At 41.7% G+C, this 24,846-nt stretch overlaps 1 protein-coding gene across 4 annotated transcripts in view; it reads left to right on the forward strand.

The window, feature by feature from the left end:
* The first annotated feature begins 3,210 nt into the window (after window positions 1–3,210).
* evla (Enah/Vasp-like a) overlaps window positions 3,211–24,846 on the forward strand; it is a 57,370-nt gene continuing 35,734 nt past the window's right edge. Inside the window, exon 1 of one of the 4 annotated variants that reach the window (XM_012864562.3) lies at window positions 3,211–3,664. In XM_012864562.3, coding sequence (XP_012720016.2) covers window positions 3,660–3,664 — 5 coding nt within the window. In that variant the 5' untranslated portion in view covers window positions 3,211–3,659. Of the gene's footprint in view, window positions 3,665–7,149; window positions 7,696–11,526; window positions 11,873–24,846 lie in introns of those variants that run through there. The other 3 variants (XM_012864561.3, XM_012864559.3, XM_021317501.2) reach the window with 3 other exon arrangements.

Here is a 24,846-nt window from a genome sequence, read left to right on the forward strand (position 1 = left end):
TTATTCATCGATCATTAGCTGAATCTCCCACTGCCAGTAGTTTCCCCTTAAAACTTTCTCCATGTGTGGTCCTGGGTGGGTGAATACATACAGAGAGACATGACAGCTCTGAGAAAAATGTGAGTGGATATTTGAAACAGTTTTATGGTTTTTCTTTTGGATGAAATGTTGTACGCTTGTTGTATGTGTCGAGGAGCATCAAAAACAAGCAAATGTTGTTTTGTTCCCTTCTTCTTTTTTTATATTGTTGTTTCCAAGATTTGTTCCTGAAGAGGAAGGAAGAGACCGTTGCACTGTAATCGCCTGACCTTTGCACCAACACTGAGCTGAACCCTATTGCGGGTGTTTTTTTCCTCTTTAATGCACTGCTTCCACCTGACAAACACACTACAGGTTTCTTACTGTCCAGCGTTAGATGGAGCCATCTCTGCTGCTCCTGTCCCAGTCAGGTTTATGCTGCATGTCAGCCTGTTTTCTGCGCAGAGCCGAACTTTAATTGGGTGAATCTGGGTGGATTTTAGCGTGAACATCTCTGCTGATGTGTGCGCCGCTTGTGGTTTGAAGATGCTGAGCGCCGATGATGTTTGGAGATGCGTTCTCCGTGAAATCTTCATCCAGATGGACGTAACAGAGCCTGTACTACCACTTAACACCTGAAGCTGCAGATTTACTCCCATTAAATATCTAACATCTGACTGAAGGCGAAGAGACCTGAATATTTGTTCGTGTTGTGTTTTTATTTCCACATGATCGCATGAAGGTAAAAACAAAAAACAAAATAGCATAACAGAAATGACAATAAAACTTTCATCAACTACAAAATTGATCATATTAATCTGAAAAATAAATATATTAAAAAGGAAAGCAACATTCTTATGGCAGATAAAGCGCTTTTAAGCTTCCCCTGACATATTTCTGTTGCGTTCTTTACTGAAAATATCCATTTTGTTTTGTTGAGTTTCATAATTTTTGGTTTTGATTTGTTGTCTGGAGTGTTCTGTTTAACTGAGTTCTGTAATATCTTTCTGGCTTTCCAGCTTTGTGCAGTTTAGTTGATCTCAAGCCCAGAAACAGAATGAGTTGTTCACTAAATTTCCTCCCAAACATTCGTTCCTCAGCCTGAAGACAAAAAAATCCTTCCTCCAATGAGTCAGTCGCTGCAAATATCCCAGGGATTTTGGAACTTTTCAGCTTCTCACCCATAACAGTAACACTGGAAAACACCAACTATCGGTTTAGTACGCAAACATCCAAAAAAACGTAAAAAAAAAATAAAACAACTGGACTTTTATTCTGAAGCTGAAGACATTTGACACAGCAAAAAAATAAATAAAATAGAACAACTACATATGTTTTTCTGCTTCATCCCACAGTCCTTCACTGTATCACTGTCACATGAACCCAACCCCCTCTGGAAACACAAATGGCATCAGTTTTACTTAATGAACCCATAACACAATTCAATTCTATTTTATTTATATAGCGCCAATTCACAAAAAGTCATCTCAAGGCTCTTTACTGAGTCAAGTTCAGTTAAATCACACAGACATATCAGTCAAAAGGTTTCCTATCTAAGGAAACCCAGCAGATTGCAGATCGGATCTTACATCTATACATGCCAATAGATCTACTTCCTTTCATATGAACTCTTTATGCGTACCATTGCTTACCCCGTCATCAATGCGGCAGAAAGTCTTTGGATATTTTGTGGTGTAAGGTTTGAGACGTTAGTATATTTTTAAAAATAATGACAATGTAAACTGTCATGATTTAGGTTTTTGTTTGGATTTTTCTGGGCTGATTATTGTTCCACTCCAACCAATCAGCTCAGTCATCTAACAGCCAGCACTCTGCACCTGATCAGCTCCACCTGCTGCACTAATTAGTGCCAACTCGGCTCACCTGTCTCTCTCCCCATTTACACCCGCCTCCCTCAACCACTGTCTGCCAGAACGTCTCGTCTTGTTTACCGGCCTTGCTTTGTTTCTTCCTGCGTGTTCCCTGGAGACAGTCCTCGCTAGTTTACCTGTTTGTGTGCACCGCCGAAGGAAGGATCCCTGTGTGGCTTATGCTGGAAACACATCGGTGGCTTCGAGTCAGATTTTTTTTCTACGACTTCTGGTCACTTCTGATGCTACCTGCAGCTTCGGTTCTAGCCTGGTTTTACCAACAGTGTAAGTCTGGTTCTGCCTGTCAGCCAATCGCCTCACTTTTTAAGGATCAGCCAATGGGGATGCAGGTCAAACCCACAGGCGCTGATCGGCAGGCGAAGTGATTCTGCTGAAAAGTGTTATTATGAAACCAAAAGGCCATTGAGGAAAACACCATTATGAAATAAAAGTCTAAAAAAAATGACGTTTTAAAATAAACACTGCTGGAATTAAATTATAATGCCTCAAAAATAATTTCTTGTGAAAAATGTTAATGTGAAAAATGTTTTACTATACAATTTATTTTCTTTAAAGAATGAAAAATATTTCACCATAATGAGATCATTTTGTAAGCTTTAATTTACTTCACAATTCCATTGTCACTTTGAATATTTATATCTTATTTGTTCAAGTAGATAATTGTTTCATAATGTTTCACTTATTTCATTTTGAACCCTTTGGTGTTCCATACCAACCAAAATTACTCCTAGAGTGCATCGACTCACCCAGGAGGTACCAAAGGAGCCCAGAACATCTAAAGCTCTGCAGACCTCACATGCATGAGTTAAGATCAATGCTTTTTGGAAGATATGCTTCCTCTTACGGTGGCCTAAAAATGACAGCAGCATCTCAGAAAAATAATATTGTACCATCAATCAAACGCGCCGTGCTGGTCTGGGGCTGCTTTGCTGCTTCAGAACCTGGATGACTTCCTGGATTTAATAAAATCCAGAGTTTTGCTCTAAATCCTGCAGGAGACTGTCCTGCCATCAGTTTGTGGCCTTAAGCTTTATGCATGCTGTTCATTCTTGAAAAACCCTTGTTGATATAAAACAAATATATATGTGATTGGGAGTGCTGTGCATGTTTTGAGGGATTCATTTATTTTATTGTATTGAGGTTCCTCTTTATTCTACAGTCATTATTGTTGCTATTTATCTGGATCTCTAAAGATAAGAGCATCACACTTGTTAATTTGCGACACCAAGTGGCGTCCTGCTCCCACTTGAACCACTGGATTATCCACGGGCGGGGAGTGGGGGGGCTTCGTAAGTGGGGTGTGATACGCTCCTTGGTCGCAGGGGGGCCACCTTGAGTCGCTCCTGTTCCTCCTCCTTCGCCCACCCGTGTTAGCATTCCCAGAAATCTGCGTCCAGCGCACCAAAACACTCCGAATGGGAGGAAATGTGGCATGAAGGAGACGTGCGGCCGAGCAGCACCGGCACCGTTGACCGAGCGTCCCTGAGCCGAACATGGACCTGAGGAGACACGAGTGTACCGCCGGGGCACCGCGCAGCACAAAGCGCATGGAGGAGCGCGCTCTGGTTTAGCGTCTGCGGATCATTTCAGCGCTTTTATCTCTCTGACGCGCACAGAGGACGCCGTTTGGAGGCTGGAGGGCCGATCCCAGCCAGCCAGGCTGCGTGTTCCTACACATATAAGACAGATCCGATCCTTATCAGTGCACCACCTCCGGCCGGATAAAGAAGGAGGAGGCGGAGAAGGAAAATGAGGTAAGCTGCTGCGGCTCCATGCGCTCCGCTTGACGCGTCATGACAGATGCTCTGCCCTCTGACTGCAGCTCCATCGCCTCTCACACTTATGTCTGAGTCTCACTGCAGCGGCTTTGGCTCGTTTATCGGCTTGTTTCTGGCGTCCAGCGGCCTCCTCCGCCTCCCCCACCTCCGCGCACAGGGCTCATTTCGCCGATTCCTGCTCGTTTTCCTCTCCATTGTCACAACCGGACCCGCCCTGTGTGCCGAGAGCCGGACTCCGGGCCCGGTTCGTGTTGTCATGGGAACGACAGCATCATGTATTTCTGCACACCGGCGATGGCTGGAGAAAGAAAAGGGCCCGCTTCGGCGAATATGACCGCCATATGTGAGCTGCTGCAGGGGGGGAAATAGGATAAGTGGGGGCGCTTATGGCACCAGGAGGAGGAGGTGGAGGGGGGTGTTTATTCTAGTGGTTGCCAGGCAGGTTAGCAGCCCACCCCCACCCAACGCACACACACACACACACACACACACACACACTTCTTCAGGATGGAACCATACGTGCATCTGTGCAGCCTGTGGAGTGTGTTTGCTAATTTAAAAAAATAATAATAATCTGTTTTTAGCCACCTGGAAGATTCTTGAATCTTTTTTTTCTCTCTCTAGTCATTCGGTCCTGACTCCTCCTCAGCAGCTCTGCCTGGGCTCGGTTCTATTTATGCCTCAGTCCTTTTACGTTGCTCCTTCCCGCTTGGACCCCATCAGGTTTCTGTCTGATTGTCCCCGGAGCTTCTTGGCCGCTCCAAACGCTCCACCTCTGTCCTGTGGCTTGGCTGGGTCAGAACCGGCAGCTGAACTGCTTTGCTCTCAGACAGTAAACATGTAGGAATCATGTGGCTCCTTCCAGCTGGATGGACACACCGTTTCCTCTCTTTCTGTGTAGCTCAGCTCCTTGTGTCTTGAGTGTTTATTTTTGCCAGAGGCAGGCCTGCTCTTTGAATTAAGACCAAAGGGGAAGTCTTAAATCTCCACAAAGAATCCACAAGGTGACCCGATTCTTCTTTTGCAGAGTATGGAAGAAGGATTTATAAATATTCAGTCTCACTCCTTGCTTTGTTGCGTAATAACGTTCATGCATTTATATTTGTGCATAGCCCTAAGACATAGGCGAATACAGGAGTGTATTTTTAGGATTTTAACTGAGCGCTTCGGCCTTGCATTGTTCTGCACTGTCAGGTCTCATGAAGTTCTCGCTGCGGGATGTGGGGGAAGCATTTAAACTGTTAGGCGTCTGTCCTGCACCATCACTGCAGGATGATTTCTGAAGCGTTCGTGGTAGTGAGTCATTGTTGGAGAGGTAGAATGATGGAGGAGACACTGGAAGGTAAAATGCTGAGCTGTACTGCAGGCTGCGGCTCCACGTGAGCCAACTTCTCCCATCTCTCTGCTTTCTACTGGGTTAGGGTTAGCCAGACCTACCTTCTGCAGATTATGAAAGCCAGAGAGATTCACAATCACACGTGGAATTCAGGGGAGAAGAAATGAAGAAAACAAATATTCCTTGACTGTGCGTCAGGTTTTATTCTGGGGTTTCAGCAGGGCCCTAAATTCAATCGCTTTCATTGGTGGCCTTAAAAAGGTTTTCACCCTTTACAAAACACACAGAACCTCATTTTTCTGCCATTAGATTTATTTTTTATGTTTAAAGGAACAAATGTGTTAATTTAAGAAGCTGCCATGAGAAAACAAAAATCTGTGCTGTATCCAATAAATGTCCCTGGGAAAACTGATGGAAGTGCCATATTGCCCATATTGTTCTAATGTAAGCTATTATATCCTTTATGTCCACTGTGGTGTACTAGCTATCAGAATATATATATATATATATATATATATATATATATATTATATATATATATATATGTATATATATGTATATATATGTATATATGTATATGTATATATATGTATATGTATATATATGTATATATATGTATATGTATATGTATATATATATATATATATATGTATATATATATATATATATATATATATATATATATATATATATATATATATATATATATGTGTATATATATATATATATATATATATATATATATATATATATATATATATATATATATATATATATATGTCCACCAGGTGGCGATAGTTTCCCCCTTTCAAAGCGAGCAACATGGTTTCACACTTTTTTCTCTCTTCTCAGAGAAATACGATGGATAATTGTGCGTCTAATAATAATAATAATGTTTACATGTATTTATTAATATAGGTGTGCTGGAATGAAACTTCTTAAAACCTTCCAATTATAATTAATATTTGATATCCATATTTTAGGTTGAATCAAAAAAATTAGCAAAAAGTTTCACTTGCTTAGGACATTAAATGTGAGATATTTTTATTCTGGTAATGTAAAAAAAATAATAATAATTGTTGCCTCATATCACTTACAGCCAATCGTTGCTCTATCTTAGAGCTCTGTAATAACACATATAATAAAATCACTGTAAACTTTAGTTTTGCTGGGAAGGTTTTAAGCTTTCAGGGCTGGATTCGCTTGTGTTCTTTATTTCATTTTCCTGCTGCATAAACCAACCATATTTGAGCTTAAGGTCACAAACCTCATGGCCAGTTTTGCTGTCAGGATTATCTTTTTCTGAGAAGCTGTTAGATTTATGCCAGATGTAACGGAGCGCACACTTTCCAAAAAGATCCACAGAATATTGTCATGGTGGGTCAAATGTTGATTGAAATTTTAGATGAGCTTTTTGGTTCCTGGTCGGCAGTGGTTCTGGCCATGGAGGCCATCTTTTGCCCACTGTCTCTTTCCTATTGCTGAATCATAAACTCTGACCTAAACTGAGGCAGCTGAGGTCTGTGGTGCTTTACATGTTGTTCTGGGTTCTTTGGTAACCTCCTCCATTGATGCTCTAAGTGACGTTGCAACGCCGGTGCTCCTGGGAAGTTTCACCACTGCTCGCTGCTTTCTTCATTTGTGGATAACGGCTCTCACTGTTATTCACTGGAGTCTCAAAAACTTTAGAAATGACTGGGTAATCCTTTCCAGACCGACTGACAGTGACTTTGTTTCTCATTTGTTCTTGGACTCCTTTAGCTGCGTTGCTTGTTGAGCTCCTTGAGCCTACTTCGTGTTGTCAGATGGGTTCTATGATGAAGAGATTTCATCAGGCCTGGGTCTGCAAAGTGAACTGGGTTGGGGGGTTTGTTCACCGGTCTTAAACATTACGTTTTTGTTATTATTTCCTGCTGCAGTGTTCAGACTTTCTCAGCTCCGACCTGCATTATTTCCTGCCATTCTCGAGCGCACAAAGCCCTCTAATCTTTAAGATTGCTCTTTGTTTGTGTCGTGCACCTCGGCTTGCCGCGGTAAAGAAGCTTAATGTCTGCGCCGCCTCAGCCAGATGGACCCCTGCTTGAGGACAAGCGAGCCACGCAGCAACAACAGGGACTTATATTTCGCGTGTTGCTGCTCAGTATGTCTGTGCCGGAATAATTTAATGGACGGTTGACTTGCTGTGTTTCGGAATGGAGTCGCCTTCGAGCGTTTTCACATTTCCACGCTGTGGACCGGCACATGTTTAATCCCTCCTGTTTCCTAAAAGGGCTAACATGTAATTTCCATCCTGTGGAAGTCATTCCTCGGAGGCTGGAAGAGGTGACTGGTCTGCAGAGATCACATGCTCTCCCCTGTGTTCCCTTTCCTTCTCCTTAGCAGCGCTCTTCATCTCCCTTGCCTTCCCTTTCCCTCCTACTCTTTCTCTCTCTCTCTCTCTCTGTGCCTCATGCTTTGCTGGCGTGGTGGTTTCTGAAAAAAGAAAAAAAAAACAGTTTTTGAGGATGTGAAAAGGGGAAAGACTGAGTGCGCTCCAGCATGTGTAGCTCTGCATCCTCTCAGACCAACACGTCCCCCTCTCCTTCATAATCTTCCCCTTTTACACCCCTTCTCATCCCTTCCTCGAGGATCGCTTCTTCTCCGACGACATGTATTCCCTGGACGATTTCGGGTAAGGCCGCGCGGCTCTTCCTCGCCTGCCTCTCCTTCTGTGTTCGTGGAGTCGTGTGAGTCGCCGTCGGATCGGTTATGGAATGTGTGGGAATGAATCTTTGCTCCCCGAGTGCTTCTTTTTAAAGCTTGGCTCGGCTTTCGGGGCCCACATAATCTGTTTCCTTCTCCAAAGAACATTTGTGGGATTGCTTGTCTGAAAGAAAACTGGGATTTTTCAGCTTTTGCTCCTTCATTCAGGGAAAAGCAAGGAGACAAAGAATGTGAGGAAAACGTCCTTTTAGAGCCGCTGACGTTTTTATTTTCTTTACACGCAACCACGTGTCAGTTTCATTTGCTCGGAGAGAATTGATTTGGATTAGTTTGGGTCACATTTTTCCAGGGAAAAGGAATCGGTCTCCTCCGATCCGACTCAATGCATCACATAAGTAGCAGAGGCAGGAAGGAAAGGCTAGAGAACGCTAATCTGGGATTGCTGGATGAGCTGGAACACCAAGAGCCAGATGAATATTCAGACAAAGAGGTTTGTGCTCGATATGGCAGGTTACAGCTGCTCCGTGCTGATTTGTTGCGGCTAACCTACAGCTGCGGGTCAGGACGGATCATATGAAGGCTTTAGATGTGACCGCATGAACCCGGGTAATCTACTGCAACCAGATCACATGTCTGCATCTGAGAGCGTAGCTACCATTCAGGGAAAGTGGCTCAGATTGTCATTTCGTCTCACAAGCACATGCAGCCCCTATCACTGAATCTAGTTTTAAAATAAGGACCGTCAGGTCTGTGTTTGCTTACAAACCGATGTGCAGCTTCCCTCCAGCGATGAGGACGACTGACACCACGAGGAGAGTGGGGGATAGTGTTTGGATTGCACGATATGTAGCTTCGACCATTAGCCGGAGGCGTTATTGGCATCTAAGGACATTTGGAATAAATAATTGATATAATCTGGGGCGATCAGTGTGCTGGTTTTATGCTGTTTGCCCGGCGTGATATCCGAGTGCATCTTGATATACTATGACAAATATCGTCAAAAAAGTGAATTTAATTCTGTAATTCACTTCGGAAAGAGGAAACTTACATTCTACATATAGATTTATTGCATACATGGCGTTTCAGTTGTTTATTTCTGTTCATTTTAATGCTTTACGGCTGATGAAAACCCAAAAATCAGTTTCTCCAAAAAATTAGAATAATTTATAAAACCAATAATTAAAAAAAAAGTGTGGGAATCATTCTCTTTCCTCCACTACCCTAAATAAAATCTGCTGAAGTAAATAGAGTCCAACTGTGTGTGATTTAACCTCAGTATAAATGCAGCTGTTCTGTGAAAACCTCACAGGTTCCTCAGAGAACATCAGTGACCAAACAGCAATCATGAAGACCAGCAGACAGGTCAGGGAGAAGTTTAAAGCTTGGTTAGGTTCAACAACAAACTCAAACTTTGAACATCACACAGTTCTCTGTTTGATCCATCATCTGGACATGGAGAGACCCAGCTGTCCACAGCTCAGGTGGGGGAACCTTTTATTTGTGAATTTCACTACTCTGGCATTCATGAAACAATGACAAGAAGAAAGGCATTGCTAAAAGAAAGAGAGAGTCTAGTTTGTACATCTTTACCCTCAGGTTTTTGGCTCCCTAAAGACTGGACTTGCTTTTCTCTGATGTTTTTGTAGACCTTGATAAATCACGGCTTTCATAGCAGCCGTGGTGTGGAGTCTGGCCTGTGGGATACTGCCATGGCCATTAACTGTACAGTCCAACCACAAAAAGCAGAACTTTGTGGCTGGCCCTCATTCTTGTTACTTACTGTTACTACTCATTACTTCCGGTTTTCAGACTAAAACCCCTCTCACACCGCAGAAACAATGTGGTAGACGGTTCTCAGGTCAGGTAAGACCAAAACCGAACTTTCTGGCCTCTGTGGAAAAACACTGAGTGAAGGAAAACCAACGGCCTGATCCCACGGTTGAACACGGTGGTGGCAGTATGTTGCTGTGGGTATTCTGTTCTTCTGCAGGCAGAGAGGAGCTGGTGAGAGTAGATGCAAGGATGCATAGAGCTGGTTGCAGGGGAATCCTGTGAGAAAACCTGTTGCTAATGACTTGAGACTGAGGAGGAGGTTCACCTTGTTGCATGAGTACAATGGGATGGTTTAAATCAAACCCTGTTAATTAATAATGTGTTAGAATGGCCCAGTCAAAGTCCAGACCTAAATCTAATGAATAAAACCATGGAAAATCTTGAAACGTTAAAAATGTAAGCCCTTGATGAGTGAAGGTGTTAGGGACATAACCCAAAAAAGATTTGGAGCTGTAATAAAAGTGAAGATCTGCTCAGTTTTACCTCAGGGGGAAGAGGGGCTGAATACAAATGCAGAGCATGCTCGCAGATTTTTATTTCTAAAAATATGTGTTTGTCACATGAAGCAAAAATCAAAAAGGTTTCCTTCATATAGATGCTAGTGGTGTAGATAAATGCACTGCCACACTTCTGATTGGCTGATACATCTTTAGGCACTTAGCAGGCTGTTTACGGCACTGGTAGACAATATACTAATATTCTTATCCCTCTGTGTCTATTCTGTGACAAACATAAAGCTTTGAAGGGACTGTTCTTTACAACAAACTGATCAGGCCCCTCTAATGGTTTCCAAAGGTTGGTTAATGCATTGGCCCAACATCTTTATTGCTTTATGTTTAGTATTTTTGGATTTAAGTACCATTTTGCCCCTAGTCTCTCGTGATGATACCCCCCGCCCCCTCTCTCTTCTCCCTCTCCAGTTTGTTAGACTAGAACTTCACAATATATTAAGTTGCAGTTCTCATTGAGATATTTTGTGCGTTATTGCCATTTGAAAACAAGATGCAATTTTCCATCGGCTATAGTTTACCATTTGCCTCTGGCTTCCAATAATATATTTGTCACTAGTCCCTCCAGCAGCAAATCTTCCCCACAGCATGATGCTGCCACCCCCCGTGCTTTACAGTTACAATGGTGTTCTCAGGATTGCTAGCTTCGCTCTTTCTCTTTCTAATGTAACTACGGTCATTTTGACCAAACACTTAGTCTTTAGTTCATCAGGACCAAGGACTTTTCTCCCAAATGTAAGGTGTTTGTCCAGGAGTGTATTTGCAAACTGTTATCTGGCTTATTTGTTGCCTTTGGAGACGTGGCTTCTTCCTCACAGAGTGGCCTTTTGGTCCCTGTTTCATGTTTCACTGAGGTTGACGACAGCCTTTTGGGTCGATTTATCCACTGTTGGGCCTCCATATAACTTGAGTTTTGAGAACTAAACCTCATCCAGACATCCTCATCTTCTAGACAAACCAGTTATTAGTCTACCATGGCCATTTGGGATTTGTTTCCAGCTTTAAATGTCATTTCCCCCTCTAATGCAGAGCCTGAGCAACAGGGCTGGTCACTTTGTGGGTGTTGATGGACATTTAGCACGACCCCCCCCCCCCCACCCACCCCACCCCGCTGCAGCTAATTAGGGTTGAATTGTTGTATTTATACGCCAGCCACATCCGTCCTCTGAGGCAGAGGGCATCTGATCAATATCAGTCGCCACAGTATGGACCGCCGGTTGTTAATTCAGGCTCCGCTTATCACTGAGTGGCTCTGGGAGCTGGGGGCTGGTGAAGAGGAGTGGTGGGAGGTAACAGCAGGAACCCCAACAACAGACTAAAAAAACTGCACCACGTGTGGATGATGGAAGGGGGCAGGGCTGAGGATATGAGGTAATCTCCCCTGAGTTCACAATATGACAATAGCACAGAGGCTCACACACACACACACACACACACATGCTCAGCCACACAGCTGGCAGGTCAATGACTTCATCTCTGCCCGTCTGTCAGTCATCTCTTTGTTGCTGGAGGGATGGATTATTGGTCCCACTGTGGATGCAGCAGTGCATGAATTCAGAACCACTGGATGCCTCTCGTCTCATTTCGTTATCACCAGGATGTTTTTCCTTCTTCTTAATTTTCGTCATTTATGGCCGAGCGCGGAGACTGAACCTGCTCTCCATGGGCTGTAGGTCAGTTTTATAGACAACAGCCGTTTACCTTTGGGACCAGAATGGACGTCCATCGGGTCCAGGCGGTGCGTTTCTGCCTCCCTCAGAGTGTCAGTGACTCTGGATTGTTTTACCGCCACATCGCTGCCAGGTTTGTGCTGACACTTTGTTTGTCTGTGGTTGAACATTTCCTGTTTCTGAATGACAGACAAGAATGGAGCGAAACATCATTGTAACTATAAGTAAAGGGAAACGAACACTTTATGGTGACTTTAAAATCAAATGGACACAATGAGACGGTTAAATCGCAAAGATGATTATTCGTTAGGAAAGCTCCTCAGCGCTCCTGCAGAACAGATGGACAAATCTTTCCTTTCTGTATTTTAATCAGAGCTAAAATACTAATCTGTAATCTTAATCTGCACTATAGAAACAGAATTAATGTTATTCCGGATTAGTTACTGTGTGCCTGAGTGATTTGATTGAACTGTAGTTTGACGGTTTGTTTGTCCCCTAAAAGTGACGCTGATCCACCCTTTTTGTAGATTCTGTCTGGTTGCATCTTTTTCGGGGGGAAAGATAGAGATGCCGTAGCCCGCTGTGATGCTCCACACCGAGCCTCGTCTTTATTCTGAACACTCTGCAAGCTTCACACGGAGCATCTCTAAGGAGCCCGGCTCTTTAAGGCCTCCATGCATTTTTAATTCACACATGTTTTAAACACAGTCGGGCTTTTGGCTGAAGCAGCGGTCTTTCAGGCCAGCGCTCTTCTTATTAGGCGGCTCTCTGCGGGGATGATCTGACCACTGTGGTTGCTTCTGCCCCAGATGTTTACTGGAGGATCAGGCGGCTCTGTTGGAGGCCTTGTTTTCACGAGGGAGATCGTTAAAGGGAAAATGAGACAATTAGACTTTTTTTGTGGGGGGGGGGGGGGGGGGGGGTTTCTGCTTAAAACAAAAAACAATCAATACTTTATGCTTAATATGAAGCGGCAGTTAGTTGTTGAAGATCTTTTAATTTGTTGGGGCTTCATATTAATTAAAAGCATTTGCTTTGATTCTGTCCATGGAATCACATTAGCAGGTGATGCTATTTATGGATTGCATGTTGTTTCCTGGCGTTTTCATATTTTTCTATAAAACATAATTTTATTTTCGACCAGACAGCCGAAACAAGGCATATTTGTCTTCTTGACTGTGGCATGGAGCAAAAACTGCAGCCGTATTAATGTGATTTGCGTTAATGCTGTTTGGACCACTGGCATTACTCCTTCTGCTTTGGTCATTTGAGGCTTAAACGGGCTCGATTGTGCAGTTTTAGTGTTTAGTTGTAGATCAGACGGGGGATGGGGTGGAGATTATATAAATATACAGTGGGTGCACTCAGGAACACATCTGGGGTTGGCATGTTTAGGCTCTAGTATACAGATTATAAACGTAGCACAAAAAGTAAAATAATTTGTCTTTTGTTCAGTTTTTTGGGCAATGAATCTCAAACCATTGGAAAGCCTGTTTATTTCCTCTTAAACGGTGCCACATTTGTAAAGAGAACACATTTGTGGGTTTAGCAGCAGGGTTGCGTATGTGGGTTTGCTCGGCTGCACCCATGGAAACAATCCTCTCTCCCAAAGCCAAAAAGCTTTTTGGTGGTGGCAGTGTGGTGGTGTGGGGCTATTTCCCCTTTGCTGGTGTCGCTGGAGGCAATCTCAGCACAGAGAGATATCGAGAGATGATGTTTAGCAAACTCTGGTAATCCCTTTTCTCCTCTCAGAGGGACTGAACTCCCACGCACAGGTTATCAGAGACTACCTCCAGAAAATTGGGAGAAAATGGAACGGCCTATCTGCAGTCCTGGCTGTAGCTCCGTTTGACGCTTGTGGGATGCTTTTGGGTTTGCTGCTCGGGCCTCAGGGACCGATGCGAACACATTAACTTGCAACAAATGTTGGTTGAGGAATAGATGTCGCCCCGCACTAGTGTGTGACCAAGCTGTCGTCCAGCATGAGGCAGAGGTCCTTTATATCGCTTTAATTTTAATCCTCCAGTAATCAGCACCAGACAAGAGTCAGTAGCAGCAAGTTGTTCATGTTGCAACTCACAGACTCAGCTCTGCTGTTCAAACCACAGGTTAATTTTCCCCACAAACATGCCAACATTCAAGGAATAGAGAGGCCTTCAGAGTGTATACGATTTGTACCAAGAAGTACCAATTAACACAGTTTTACTTACTTTCTGTGCTAGGTTTAAATATCACCTTTGTCCCAAGTTTAACACATTTGTCATATATGCCAGAGATCTTTTTTAATGAATTGGTAGAGTTTAAACGTCTTTTGAACATTTCTGTTCATTCTAGAGAAAGTTAATGCAGTTTAATGTCTATAACATGATTTCTACTAGGGTTGTATGATTTAGCCAAAAATTTATTTTGCCTTTTTTCTGCATTAACCACAAGCAACAAAAATGGCCTGTAGACAAAGGTGTTTGTAAACAAGGACCATTTAAAACAAGACATTTGACTGTTTTTGTTAATCAGAATATTATTATTTTTTTTATTATTTAAATTTTTTATTTGGAAAGGCAGGTTACAATTACTTATGAAAAACCAGCTTCCACAACAAGGGAAGTATAAGCAGGAACAACAAGCCAATCCGGGATTTTTGTTGTAATAAATGAACAACCATAACAGAAAAGTGAGTGGGGGGTGGGGGAGGGTCCAGTCTGATTTTTCTACTGTTAGGAGAAAAACACGATCAGGAACATAATTTTGCCATCAACCAGTACCGAGGTGAAATATACAGCAGCACAAAATTTATATGTGACAGACACATTTAGTCCAAGGGGATTACTGATTTTACATAGTTTGTCCATTTGGACCAGATCTTGAAGAATGATTCCCTTTGACCTTGAACAGAAAAGGATAACTTCTCCAGAATGTAAATGTCTTGCACAATATTGATCCAATCCTAATCCGAATATTCTTATTCAAGATATTCAAGATATTCAGCTTGTTGAGTTGGACAGCAATCCTTGTTGAACATAAAGTGCAACCGACAAACGAGTCTATGTATTAAAAAGTTTGACCGCTACTTAATGCTATGGTGAGATTCCTCAAAGTTTCTGGTAATAAAGTAAGATTATATAAACTCTAAAATAAATAATAAAATTAGATTATCTCACTGCTGCAACTCTCTTCATTTCCATATGGAGGCAAACTCACTTTAAACATATTACTGACACCTAAAGGAGATAAAGGTGTTTGTGTCTGATCCATTAAATGTTACATTGCCAAAGCTTGCAGACCTCTGCTATTTGTAAATACATTTTTTTTAAATTGCAATTAAATTGCAAATGTGATTAATTGTACAGCCCTAATTTATGCTACAGAAAACCTGTAAAGTCCCCTTAATATTATGCACACAAAAGGTAAAAACCTTGGAATGATTCCTTTGTAGAGGTAAAGCGGTGCATTTCTGCAGGTGTCTTGTTTCTATGACTTTCACTTAATTGTTTATTTACAGTACAGTTTACTGTACAATCAAAGAACCACAGTGCTTGTCTTTTGACAGCAGAATCCAAGGAGAAAACATTAAAACACCCTCAAAAAGATTAAAAAAAAATACTGAATGAGAACACTGTAAACAATGATTATAAAGCAGACAGGTGCATTGAATGTTTTTCCTTAAGCTTGGACCCATACCCAACATTTGGCTTTCGAGGTCATAATTCAAGACATAGTTCAAGTTTTTTATGGTGTTCAAGGTTTATACCAAAGTAAATTACATTATGTCATAGGTCCTTAATCAAGAAAAAAAAATGTAAAATAAGAAGGAAAGAAAGTACAAGGCAGCCGAGAACACAGCCAGATATTGGCTAAGTGTGATGATGTTATGTACGGGTCAATGCACGACACAGAGGCAGCACAAGTAGAAAGTAGAGGTGGCAGACACCTGGTGAGCTCATCAGGGGAAGATTTGTGTGCAGGTTTGTCCACTATGAAGAAGGAAAGCAGGAGAAGTGTTTTCTGAGAGGTAGAAGAACTTTGAACCAAATCTGGCACTCTACCCAGGGACTTTAAATCGCTCCCTGGTGAGTGCAGAGTGCCTTTAGTTCCCCGCTTGTGGTAAAAATTCAAGAACGTGAAACTCTGGCTGCTTTCAGGCAGACATCATAATTTCTGCTCCAGTTCTGACCAGCATTGTACCTCTGATCCCTACAGGTTTCAACCTTGACTTTTTTTTTTTTTACCAACAACTGTCTCATTGATAGTTTGTATAAATATATCAACCATGACTTGAAGAATCGAAAATTCAACATTTTCTAAACACAATCAACCCCTGTTTTACTCCCTGAAAACTTTGAAAAGGTTAACTGAGGTTACTTTGCAGTTAGTTTTCCCAAAATAACATGTCGTTTGGCTCTAAAGGGTCTCTTGAACCCCTTCATTTGGCTCAGACACAGAGGGAATAAAATTTATCCTGCAGCACAGCCAATTATTGTGGTTAAAACCTTGTAGAGCAGAGGAGATTTAATTAGGTAATCCACAGACAACCAACAGCAGAACAAAAACATTTAAAAAGACAATCTATTGTTGGATTTCTATTATTAGCAATAAGTTATCATAGTCTCCATATTTGGTAATGAAGAAATGTCAAAATCCTTCTCTAAATATTCCTGAAGAAGTGTCTCGGTCTCCCATTTTGCTGGATGAAGTCTCTGGTTATCCTCAAAGCATCCACTGTGATCAGAACATGCCTGTGTGCTTAGTTAGCCTTAAAGTTTTACAGACAGTAAAAAATGCCATAAGATTTTATTCTTTTGGCACAATGCCGGTTTAAGTTAAAGGAGCTGCAGCTGCTGTCACTTCACCCGACGCTGACCGCGAACCTCCTGGGGAAAATGTAGAAGAAAGGTCTGTTGCTCTAACCTGGTACGATAATGTGTGGCACTCTACCTTCTGTAGATTATCAATCTGCGCTTGATCCCATCGAATTTGTTGAGGGAAAGGAGGGACATTCAGCAGAATTTTGTGAGCTGATTGGACAAAGCGACACCTAGTGCCCGCCTACAAAAGTTGGTTTTGACCAATCACGGTATCAAATGAAAGTGTTAAAAGCAGCAGGCGCCATGAGAAACTATGACAAGGCGTTTCTTGCTGTTCTTTCAAAGAAGAAATCTTAGATTCTGACGATACAGATGCGATAGCAGCAGCAACGCGTACATCCTCCTGCGCTGCAATGTTTATGTTGCTTCAGCTGTGGGCTCGGCAGCTCTAGCTTTCGTCTAAGCTGTATGCCCCATAGACATAATATAAGAGTAGACGCGTCATTGGGCGGGTTCTGCCTATGCTGCGATGCGTCAGAGCGTCCACCATCTTAAATGTGGCAAATCTGCAGTTACTCAGTCACTTAAACAGTACCAGAGGGACTTTAATCTCTGAATATACTTTGTATTCGTAGTATTTTTTTGTAATATTAGAAGTTTATTTTCGTATCCCGTTAGCTTCATTCTCCTGAATTTATTCTCCTAAAGAATAAAAATATTTAAAATAATCTAACCTGGTCCTATTACTCCAGGAGTGAAATAATTCTGCAAACTGTGATTATTCTGGAAATGTTCCCCCTTAATTCTCATAATATGATGTTTTTATCATAACATTATCACTTTTGTGTTTATTTGTTTATTTTTACTTTATTGACCTAGGACTTTTTTTCCTCATATTATTAATTTTACCTCTTAAATACTCACCCAACAGTCTGTTCCTAAAGGTTCACATGTGACACAGTTTTATGAAATAATAAAGACCACAATGTTTAGATTTAACAAATTGATCCTTATATTCATAACACATACACACACACACACACATATATATATATATATATATATATATATATATATATATATATATATATATATATATATGTATATGTGTGTGTGTGTGTGTGTGTGTGTGTGTATTTATTGCAGCACAAGAATGAGGCATCTTCTCTGATCCACGTTCACAATAACAGAACTCAACTTTTTTTCTGCCACATACAATATGGCGGTGACGTTGACGTGCGAACCTGCGCCCTATGACGCGTCTACGTATATATGTCTGTGGTATGCCCGGTCTCACACCATAATACTGCAACGCGATTGGCCCAAACCGTTTTGGTTCAGTTGGTTTGGATCAGGTGAGACGGGAGCGGGAAAAGATGGATTCTAGTGTGTTTGTGAGGTTATCGCTGCTATCGCTGCCGCTGCCATAGACTACTACACTTTTTAAACATATATTGAACAGTTACATTTTATTTTATATATATATATTTAAAAATGTTACTTTTTACTACACAGAGGATCTTTGGTGGCCTTAAGGCTCCCTCTACCCACTAGACCTGTTCCTGTGAAGTCTGTTTACTGACAAAGCAGCTGGATTTCTGTTTTCAGCAATAGGTTATTGTTATCTTTGCTGCCGACGATACATCATCAATTCATATTTGGTAATGCAGATTCTGTTTTATGTTGGACAGTCTTCATAGAGTCTCATTTTGTAAAAACCTATTTACAAATATCTTATATGATTGGGGAAAAAGTGGAAAGGCTGATAAATTCTTTACTTTGTTGGTTTAAAGTTTGGTGGCGCAAAAAACTATGATTAAAAATGCCCTTTAAAAGTTGTATTTCTCCTTTGGGTTGTCAGATGACGTGATAAATTCTCCCTTGAACCATGTACTCGATAACACTGAGCTGTAGTGCACAGAAAGTTTCAGGTAGCGTGAAGTATTTATTGTGTCTAGATGTGACTACAATGGTAAATAACCGCATTAATTCGTCTGTCCCTGCATGTGTGACTCTCACTGACCCCAGAATCAGTGCAGCAGGGATTTTAAGCCCGGTTCACTTAGACACGTCTCCATCAGGTTGTTTTTAACAGGCGAACAGAATCCGACCTGGCTTCTCACTTCTCCTCACTCATAAAGTTGGCCCGTTCTGTTTTTAGTTCCCGGTGCCTGTTTCCCTGCCTGTGCGCAGTACTTTCCCCCCCGTGGAACAGATTAGAGGTCCTGCGCTGGAGTTAAGTCGTGGTTAATTTAGATTTAAAACTGCTGTGAGGTAATGATCCGCCCGACTTGGCTCGGCCTCTAATCCAACCTGTCAGTCAGCTGAACCCCACACCCACCCGAGCGCCGTGTTGTAAATAGACGTGAGCGCCTCCGCCCATAGCGCCGCCGTTGCCCCTAAATGCCCGGTGACCTCTGGAGACGTTACAGTCCTCCTGGTGATTTCAGACATCCAGCAAAATGTACACACTGGAAACAAACTGGTGTGCGTGAAGGAGTTTTTCCTGCTTTGTGGCGTCCTAAACGGTGCCTGAGCTAAAAATACCCTTTCTTGTTATTTTGAATGTTATGTGTAGTATGGGGTGCCATGATATATGGTATGCTGGTGGATAATTATATGTGTCTATTCCTGTTTGGGGAAGGAAGCAGCGCAGCATGTCACAAAGGAGGGTGGGCTAATTCGGTCTGAGCAAGCGTACGGGCTTAAGCGGCAATTTGCATTTCTGAGTCATTTTCCTCTGCTTTGTTTTGCTAATAGATTCAACGCTCAAGTGGGACAAACAGTAAGGGATTAAGTTTTAACACAGTTGTGTTACAAATCCAGCCTCACGGTGTGCAGTGGAGTGTGTTTTGGGGTAAAACTTCAAACGCAATACCGATACTAAGAAAAATACACAAGGTTCTTTCTAGTCAAGAGCAAAAAATATGATTAATTACAATATGAGAATATTTTTAAATCAGGGCATAGTCAGTATGTAAGAAATAATTCAAATTAGTATAAATGTTGATATCCTTTATGGAAGTGTGTACATTCGGTTTAGTGGTGCAATTACTTTATTTTATTAATCATTTCTTGTCAGTTTACTGTTGATAGTAATAAATGTTACTGCTGAGTGACAAATAAAGGGTCATTCTATACTAAAATAAACTGTGCTTTAAAACAAACATGGCTCTGGCGCATAGACAGCATATTTTTTACAGCGTAAATGGGGATCTGGTCCATGCAAATGTCCCGTTGCTGCACATGGAAGCCTCTCTGGGTGTTTTTGTCATCGGATCGGGTCAATGAGCCTGAAACAAAACCGATTATTGGAAGGAAATAAAGTTGTCAGTTTGCAGGACATCTCCTGGTTGGCCCAGTTATTGTGTGACAGTTGACAATATTATTCAGAGAAATGTGCTGTGAAAAGTAGCGCAGAGGAGGTGTTAAAGAAGACAGTGCTCGTGATTATGTAAGGTGGGTTTTTTAATTACTGTCATCCTTCATTCTGGCAATAGAAAATCACCTCAAATAGATTTGATTATCGTGGAAAAGGGGATGCATTTCAGTACGAAAGTCAAAAAGTGAAGCTCTTATAAAATATATTTCAAGTGTTTAACGTGATTAATTGCTGACAGCCAAACCTTAATTTATCTGAAACTTAGAATATTCATAAGATGAATAAAAAATGACTTTTACAATAGAAATGCTGTGTTATGTTATGTTCTGGCCTACACAATCCAACACTGCTGACTTGACGGTTCTCAGTTAGACAGTCATTGACATACTCCAAAAACAAAAGTAAGCCACATTTCTGAAAAAGCAAGTGTTGTATCCAAGCATATTAATGTAAAATGGGGTCAAAAGAAAAACTGGTAATACAAGGTGCACAAGCTGCAGCAGCAGGTTAAGACTCCTGAAAACTAAAAATTCACTTTCTCAGAAAGGGTTAATATTACATTAGAAGTAGGGATGCACCGATATGAAAATTTGGGCCGATATTAATGTCCCATATTAATATTGCTGTTATGTCCGATAACCGATATTTACCAATGTGTGCACACACATTTACATTTCTGTGGTGGTTACATTTTACGAATATTTGTACCGACTAAAAACTATTCTAACTGAGGTTTTGAATGTGGGTTATAGTCTAGACTTACACACTACTTTTTTGTCTCTGCTTCATTTAAAAAATCACACAATCCTCACTGTCACTTTAACATAACCGCATGACAAAACCCCGTCACCACCCCTCCTTTAAACACAGGCATAAAGAGCAACTACCTGGAAATAAACATTGGTTGTTTATATCGGCCCAGTTTTACTTATCGGACCGATGCCGATAAATTAAAAAATTAATAACACTGGCCGATATAGATGTTAATGCCGATATATCGTGCATCCCTACATTAGACCAATAAATACTCTCAACACTTGTGCAGGAATTCCTGCACCAATGCAGCACGGCATGGAGGTGATCAGTCTGTGGCTGTGTGGATGTCTTCAGGAAGTCCAGGTTGCTTTGATGACAACCTTCAGCTGATTTTCATAGTTGGGTCTGGTTTCTCTCATCTTCCTCTTGACTATTGTCAGCAGGACAGTAGTTCCATAGCTTCTTTATGGGGTTTAGGCCAGTTTGCTGGTCAATCGATCACAGTAACACGATGGTCTTTAAGCCAGCTTTTGATACCTTTGGCAGTGTGAACCGGTACTAAGTCCTGCTAGAAACTGATATCAGGATTTCCATAAAGCTTGTCAGCAGTGGAAAGCATGAAGTGCTCTAAAATGTCCTGTTAGATGGCTGTGTGTGACTGTGACCACTCCTTCTCTAGACACCATGATTTCTGGGTTAAATGCAAACTTTAGTTTCACCTGAAAAGAGCAACGGTCCAGACATGCTTCTCCTCAGTTCAGGGGAGACACTTCCAAAGTTATCTCTGGTTCAGGAGAGGCTCAACCCAACCAATGTGACAGTTGTAGCCTTCACTTTGTGCATCTTTTGTCTACCTTTTTTTTGTTGGTCCAATGTAATGTGCTCCCAGTCATCAATAATCACTACAACTTACCAGAAATTCACGTTTGAAAAATATCAGTGTGCAATGAGTGCATATAGTAGGCGAACCTTTTATGAGTGATGCTTTTGATTTATTGAGAAGCACATGTAAAGTGAATTGGCGCGCTTCTTATTGTGAAGAATGTTGCTCACTTTGTACTTTTTGTCACGTTTTGCTTGATGTGTACCAGACTTTTCCCTGTTCAAAAACAAGCCACCTGCTGCAGGGTGATTGTCTGGCCATCCATTCATTCCCTGCAAGGTTTGAAAAGTTTTTTAATAATCCCAAAAGGAAATAAAATATTACCTACCAGCAGTATAAGACATTTTAGTTGGAACAGGGATCAAAATGTCATATAAGAGCCAAGAGACATAAACAGTGATCCAGCCCACAGTCATTATAGGGTTAAATATAAAGTCTTCAGAAAGTAAAATTCCTTTAATTATATATGGCATTTCAATATTTTTATGGTTATTTATCTCTTTAACTCTTTGAAATACCCTAATTAGAGAAAAACAGACTAAGTTGAAATAGATATTAACATCACTATGTGATAAATAAAAGTAGGAAGGTAATAAATATGGCAACATTTAGGTGCAAAAGGACCGCAAGAATCTGTGAGGGGGCTAAGTAACCCAAAGGCGTTTGGAAAATAAAGTGCTGAATGGTCTGTGTTTGATATTTGTCTCCAATAAACACACAAATCAAAGGACGCCAAGATTTTAAAGCAGCCTGGTTGATCTGCATAAATCTGCACATGAATTTGTAATTCCTTCTGCAGTTTTTCTGTTAAAGAAACAAACGGATGAATAATAATTCAGTTCATGATGTTTCAAATGGGCAGTTGAATTTTCCTTTGCTAAATTGTTTTTTCACCATCTTAATTAACATCTTTCTTTAACAAACAGGCCAAAGAAAACTCCAGGGAAGTTTTTTTCATATTACTAAACGGTTGAAACAACAACACAAGGTATAGTTTTTATTCAACTGAGATTTGAAAAGAAAAACATTAGGGGGATTTAAAAACAAATACGTTTTAAAAAGGATCCTAAAATGTACAGCTAACCAGTGAAGTGAAGTTAAACCCCAAATTATCTGGGAATTCAATTTTAATCTTCTTTGAGCGCCCCCAAATGGTCAAATAATTAGTCCCAATTCTCGAGCCTTCAGCATGCTGAGATGAGTGAACCTTCATCAACACAGGCAAACATCTTAACAGTGGTGCATGTGATTAAGTAATAGTATTGTTGGGTAATTGCTGCGGGATCAGTCACCTAAATGCTGCAGGATTAACGTGCGCGTACGGTATGCATGCCGTTTAAGAGCTGCAGCGCTCATGCAGAGAAGGTTCTGACACATCCAATAAAATTCCTGGAGACGTGGCTTATATGGGGATCAAACTGTGTATGGTGGGGTGCCAGATGCGTGGTAAGGTGATGCTGCAGCATTATTTTCCTTTGGCACCACGTCCTCTAATACCATTGTGATTAAAGGCAGATGTACAAGCTAGTTTGAAGGAGCAGATCTGAGCAGAATGCAAAGAATGCCTCGCTGTGCAGACTGGAACATTCCTGTCATGGCTTTTTCAGCGTTGTCATTTATTATTCATCCTAAAGATTTTTCTTCGCTGATGACCTACTTCCATAGCGCTTCGGTTTGCTCTCGCGCTGCGGCTGAGGTTCGCTGCGCATCGCAGACACAAAGGTCCGATAATAAATCCGTTCCTGCAGCCAGGGAGCCGGCCGTGCACGCCAGCCCTGAGTGACTCATCGTTTGTTCGGGTTTGTTCGGGTGCCTTCCTCTGTGAACCGGCGGGATGAAACAATTAACCCCGGCATTAAAAGCTTACTGTCGCCGTAACAGAAGTCCTGTCCTTGGGCGATATCCAGAGAGGACGCCTCCCGCCTGTGCCCTCCTTCCTAGGGGAACACTTTCCCAGCCTAAATACGGTTCAGTCATCAAAGCACGAAACTGAGCTTCCCGGCAAACGCAACATTTCTATTAAATCCAGCTCAAACACACTTAATAATAATTTCTATAATATTTGGGGATGCTCAGCTTCATGCATTTTTCCCCCAGCACGGAGGTTCCTGCTAATGGACTGATCTCTTCTGGGAGGGAGGAAGCACACAGTGTATGGAAAAGGATTTGGGTGGAGGAGGTTGGGATGAAGAAGGCATTTGTCCAACCATGTGTGCAGGGAAGTGCTCTACCTAATTCAAAAGGCTGGGAATGTGGCCTCCTTTCTCGCCTCTCGCCGTTGAGGCTAATTTGACACGAGGAAGCGCTCGGAGCAGCAGAAGCCGTCATATCCTCGCTGCTCCCTCCCTCTCCGTTGCCTTTAATAATATTTAGCCTCCATTGAGAAATCTGCTTAGTCCAGCATAAACAAGCAGGAACTCACTGCGCTGACTCTTAATATTTTTCACATTAACACATTAAAGTTGGAGTGAAACTGACGGCAAACTGCTCCAGAAATGAAACGTGATCCCAGTATTCTCTGTTTTTCTGTGTTTGGCTCCTCCACACAGTTTAGGAGCGATACATGTTTTCCTGCTCTGCTTCTGCTGCTCGTTCACGTACAGTTTCACTTTAAACAACTCAGACGTGGTTGACCTGCACGTTTTACACCATGCTTCATGTCTGGGGCGAGGTAAAGCATCCATGCTAGTACTTCCTGTCGTGTCTGTTGCGTGCAATGACTGCTGGGCGTCTGTGATTCGTGGACTTCAGCTGAGGATCTTCTCAGTTGAAGCTCTTCACAGCCTGTGCTGCAGCCACTTTTAGCCCCTGATTGTTCCAGTAGCTTGTTCCGGTAAGCTTCGTCTGCAGCGTAAGGAGGCATGCCCGGTTGGATTGGAATCAGCTGACTGGCTTGGCCTAATTAAGCCGTTTACATTTTCTGTCTTAAAGAAACTGCCATGTTGCTTAATCACTGTTTCAGATCATCTTGTTGCTGGATGGAGCACCGTACGGTTTATATGAAGGTGGAATTCAAACAGATAACTGGTTTCTATACACCCAGGAGTTTATTATGCAGTGAAGATCGCTGTAGGGGCCATTCATGCTCACACCACAACACCCCCACCGCCATGTTTTGGATTTTCTACCACAATTTCTCCTTGTTCTCATGTGTCCAGAACATCTTTATCCACAAATCTACTATCTTTGAAAAAATAGCCAAATCTGTTGGTAGCTCCTTTAAAACATGCTTTATTTAATCTGAAATATGGTTCAATTAAAAGTTGCTTTAGTACGTTCAAAAT

Source organism: Fundulus heteroclitus, chromosome 19 (assembly GCF_011125445.2).
Source record: "Fundulus heteroclitus isolate FHET01 chromosome 19, MU-UCD_Fhet_4.1, whole genome shotgun sequence".
NCBI classification, from domain to species: domain Eukaryota; kingdom Metazoa; phylum Chordata; class Actinopteri; order Cyprinodontiformes; family Fundulidae; genus Fundulus; species Fundulus heteroclitus.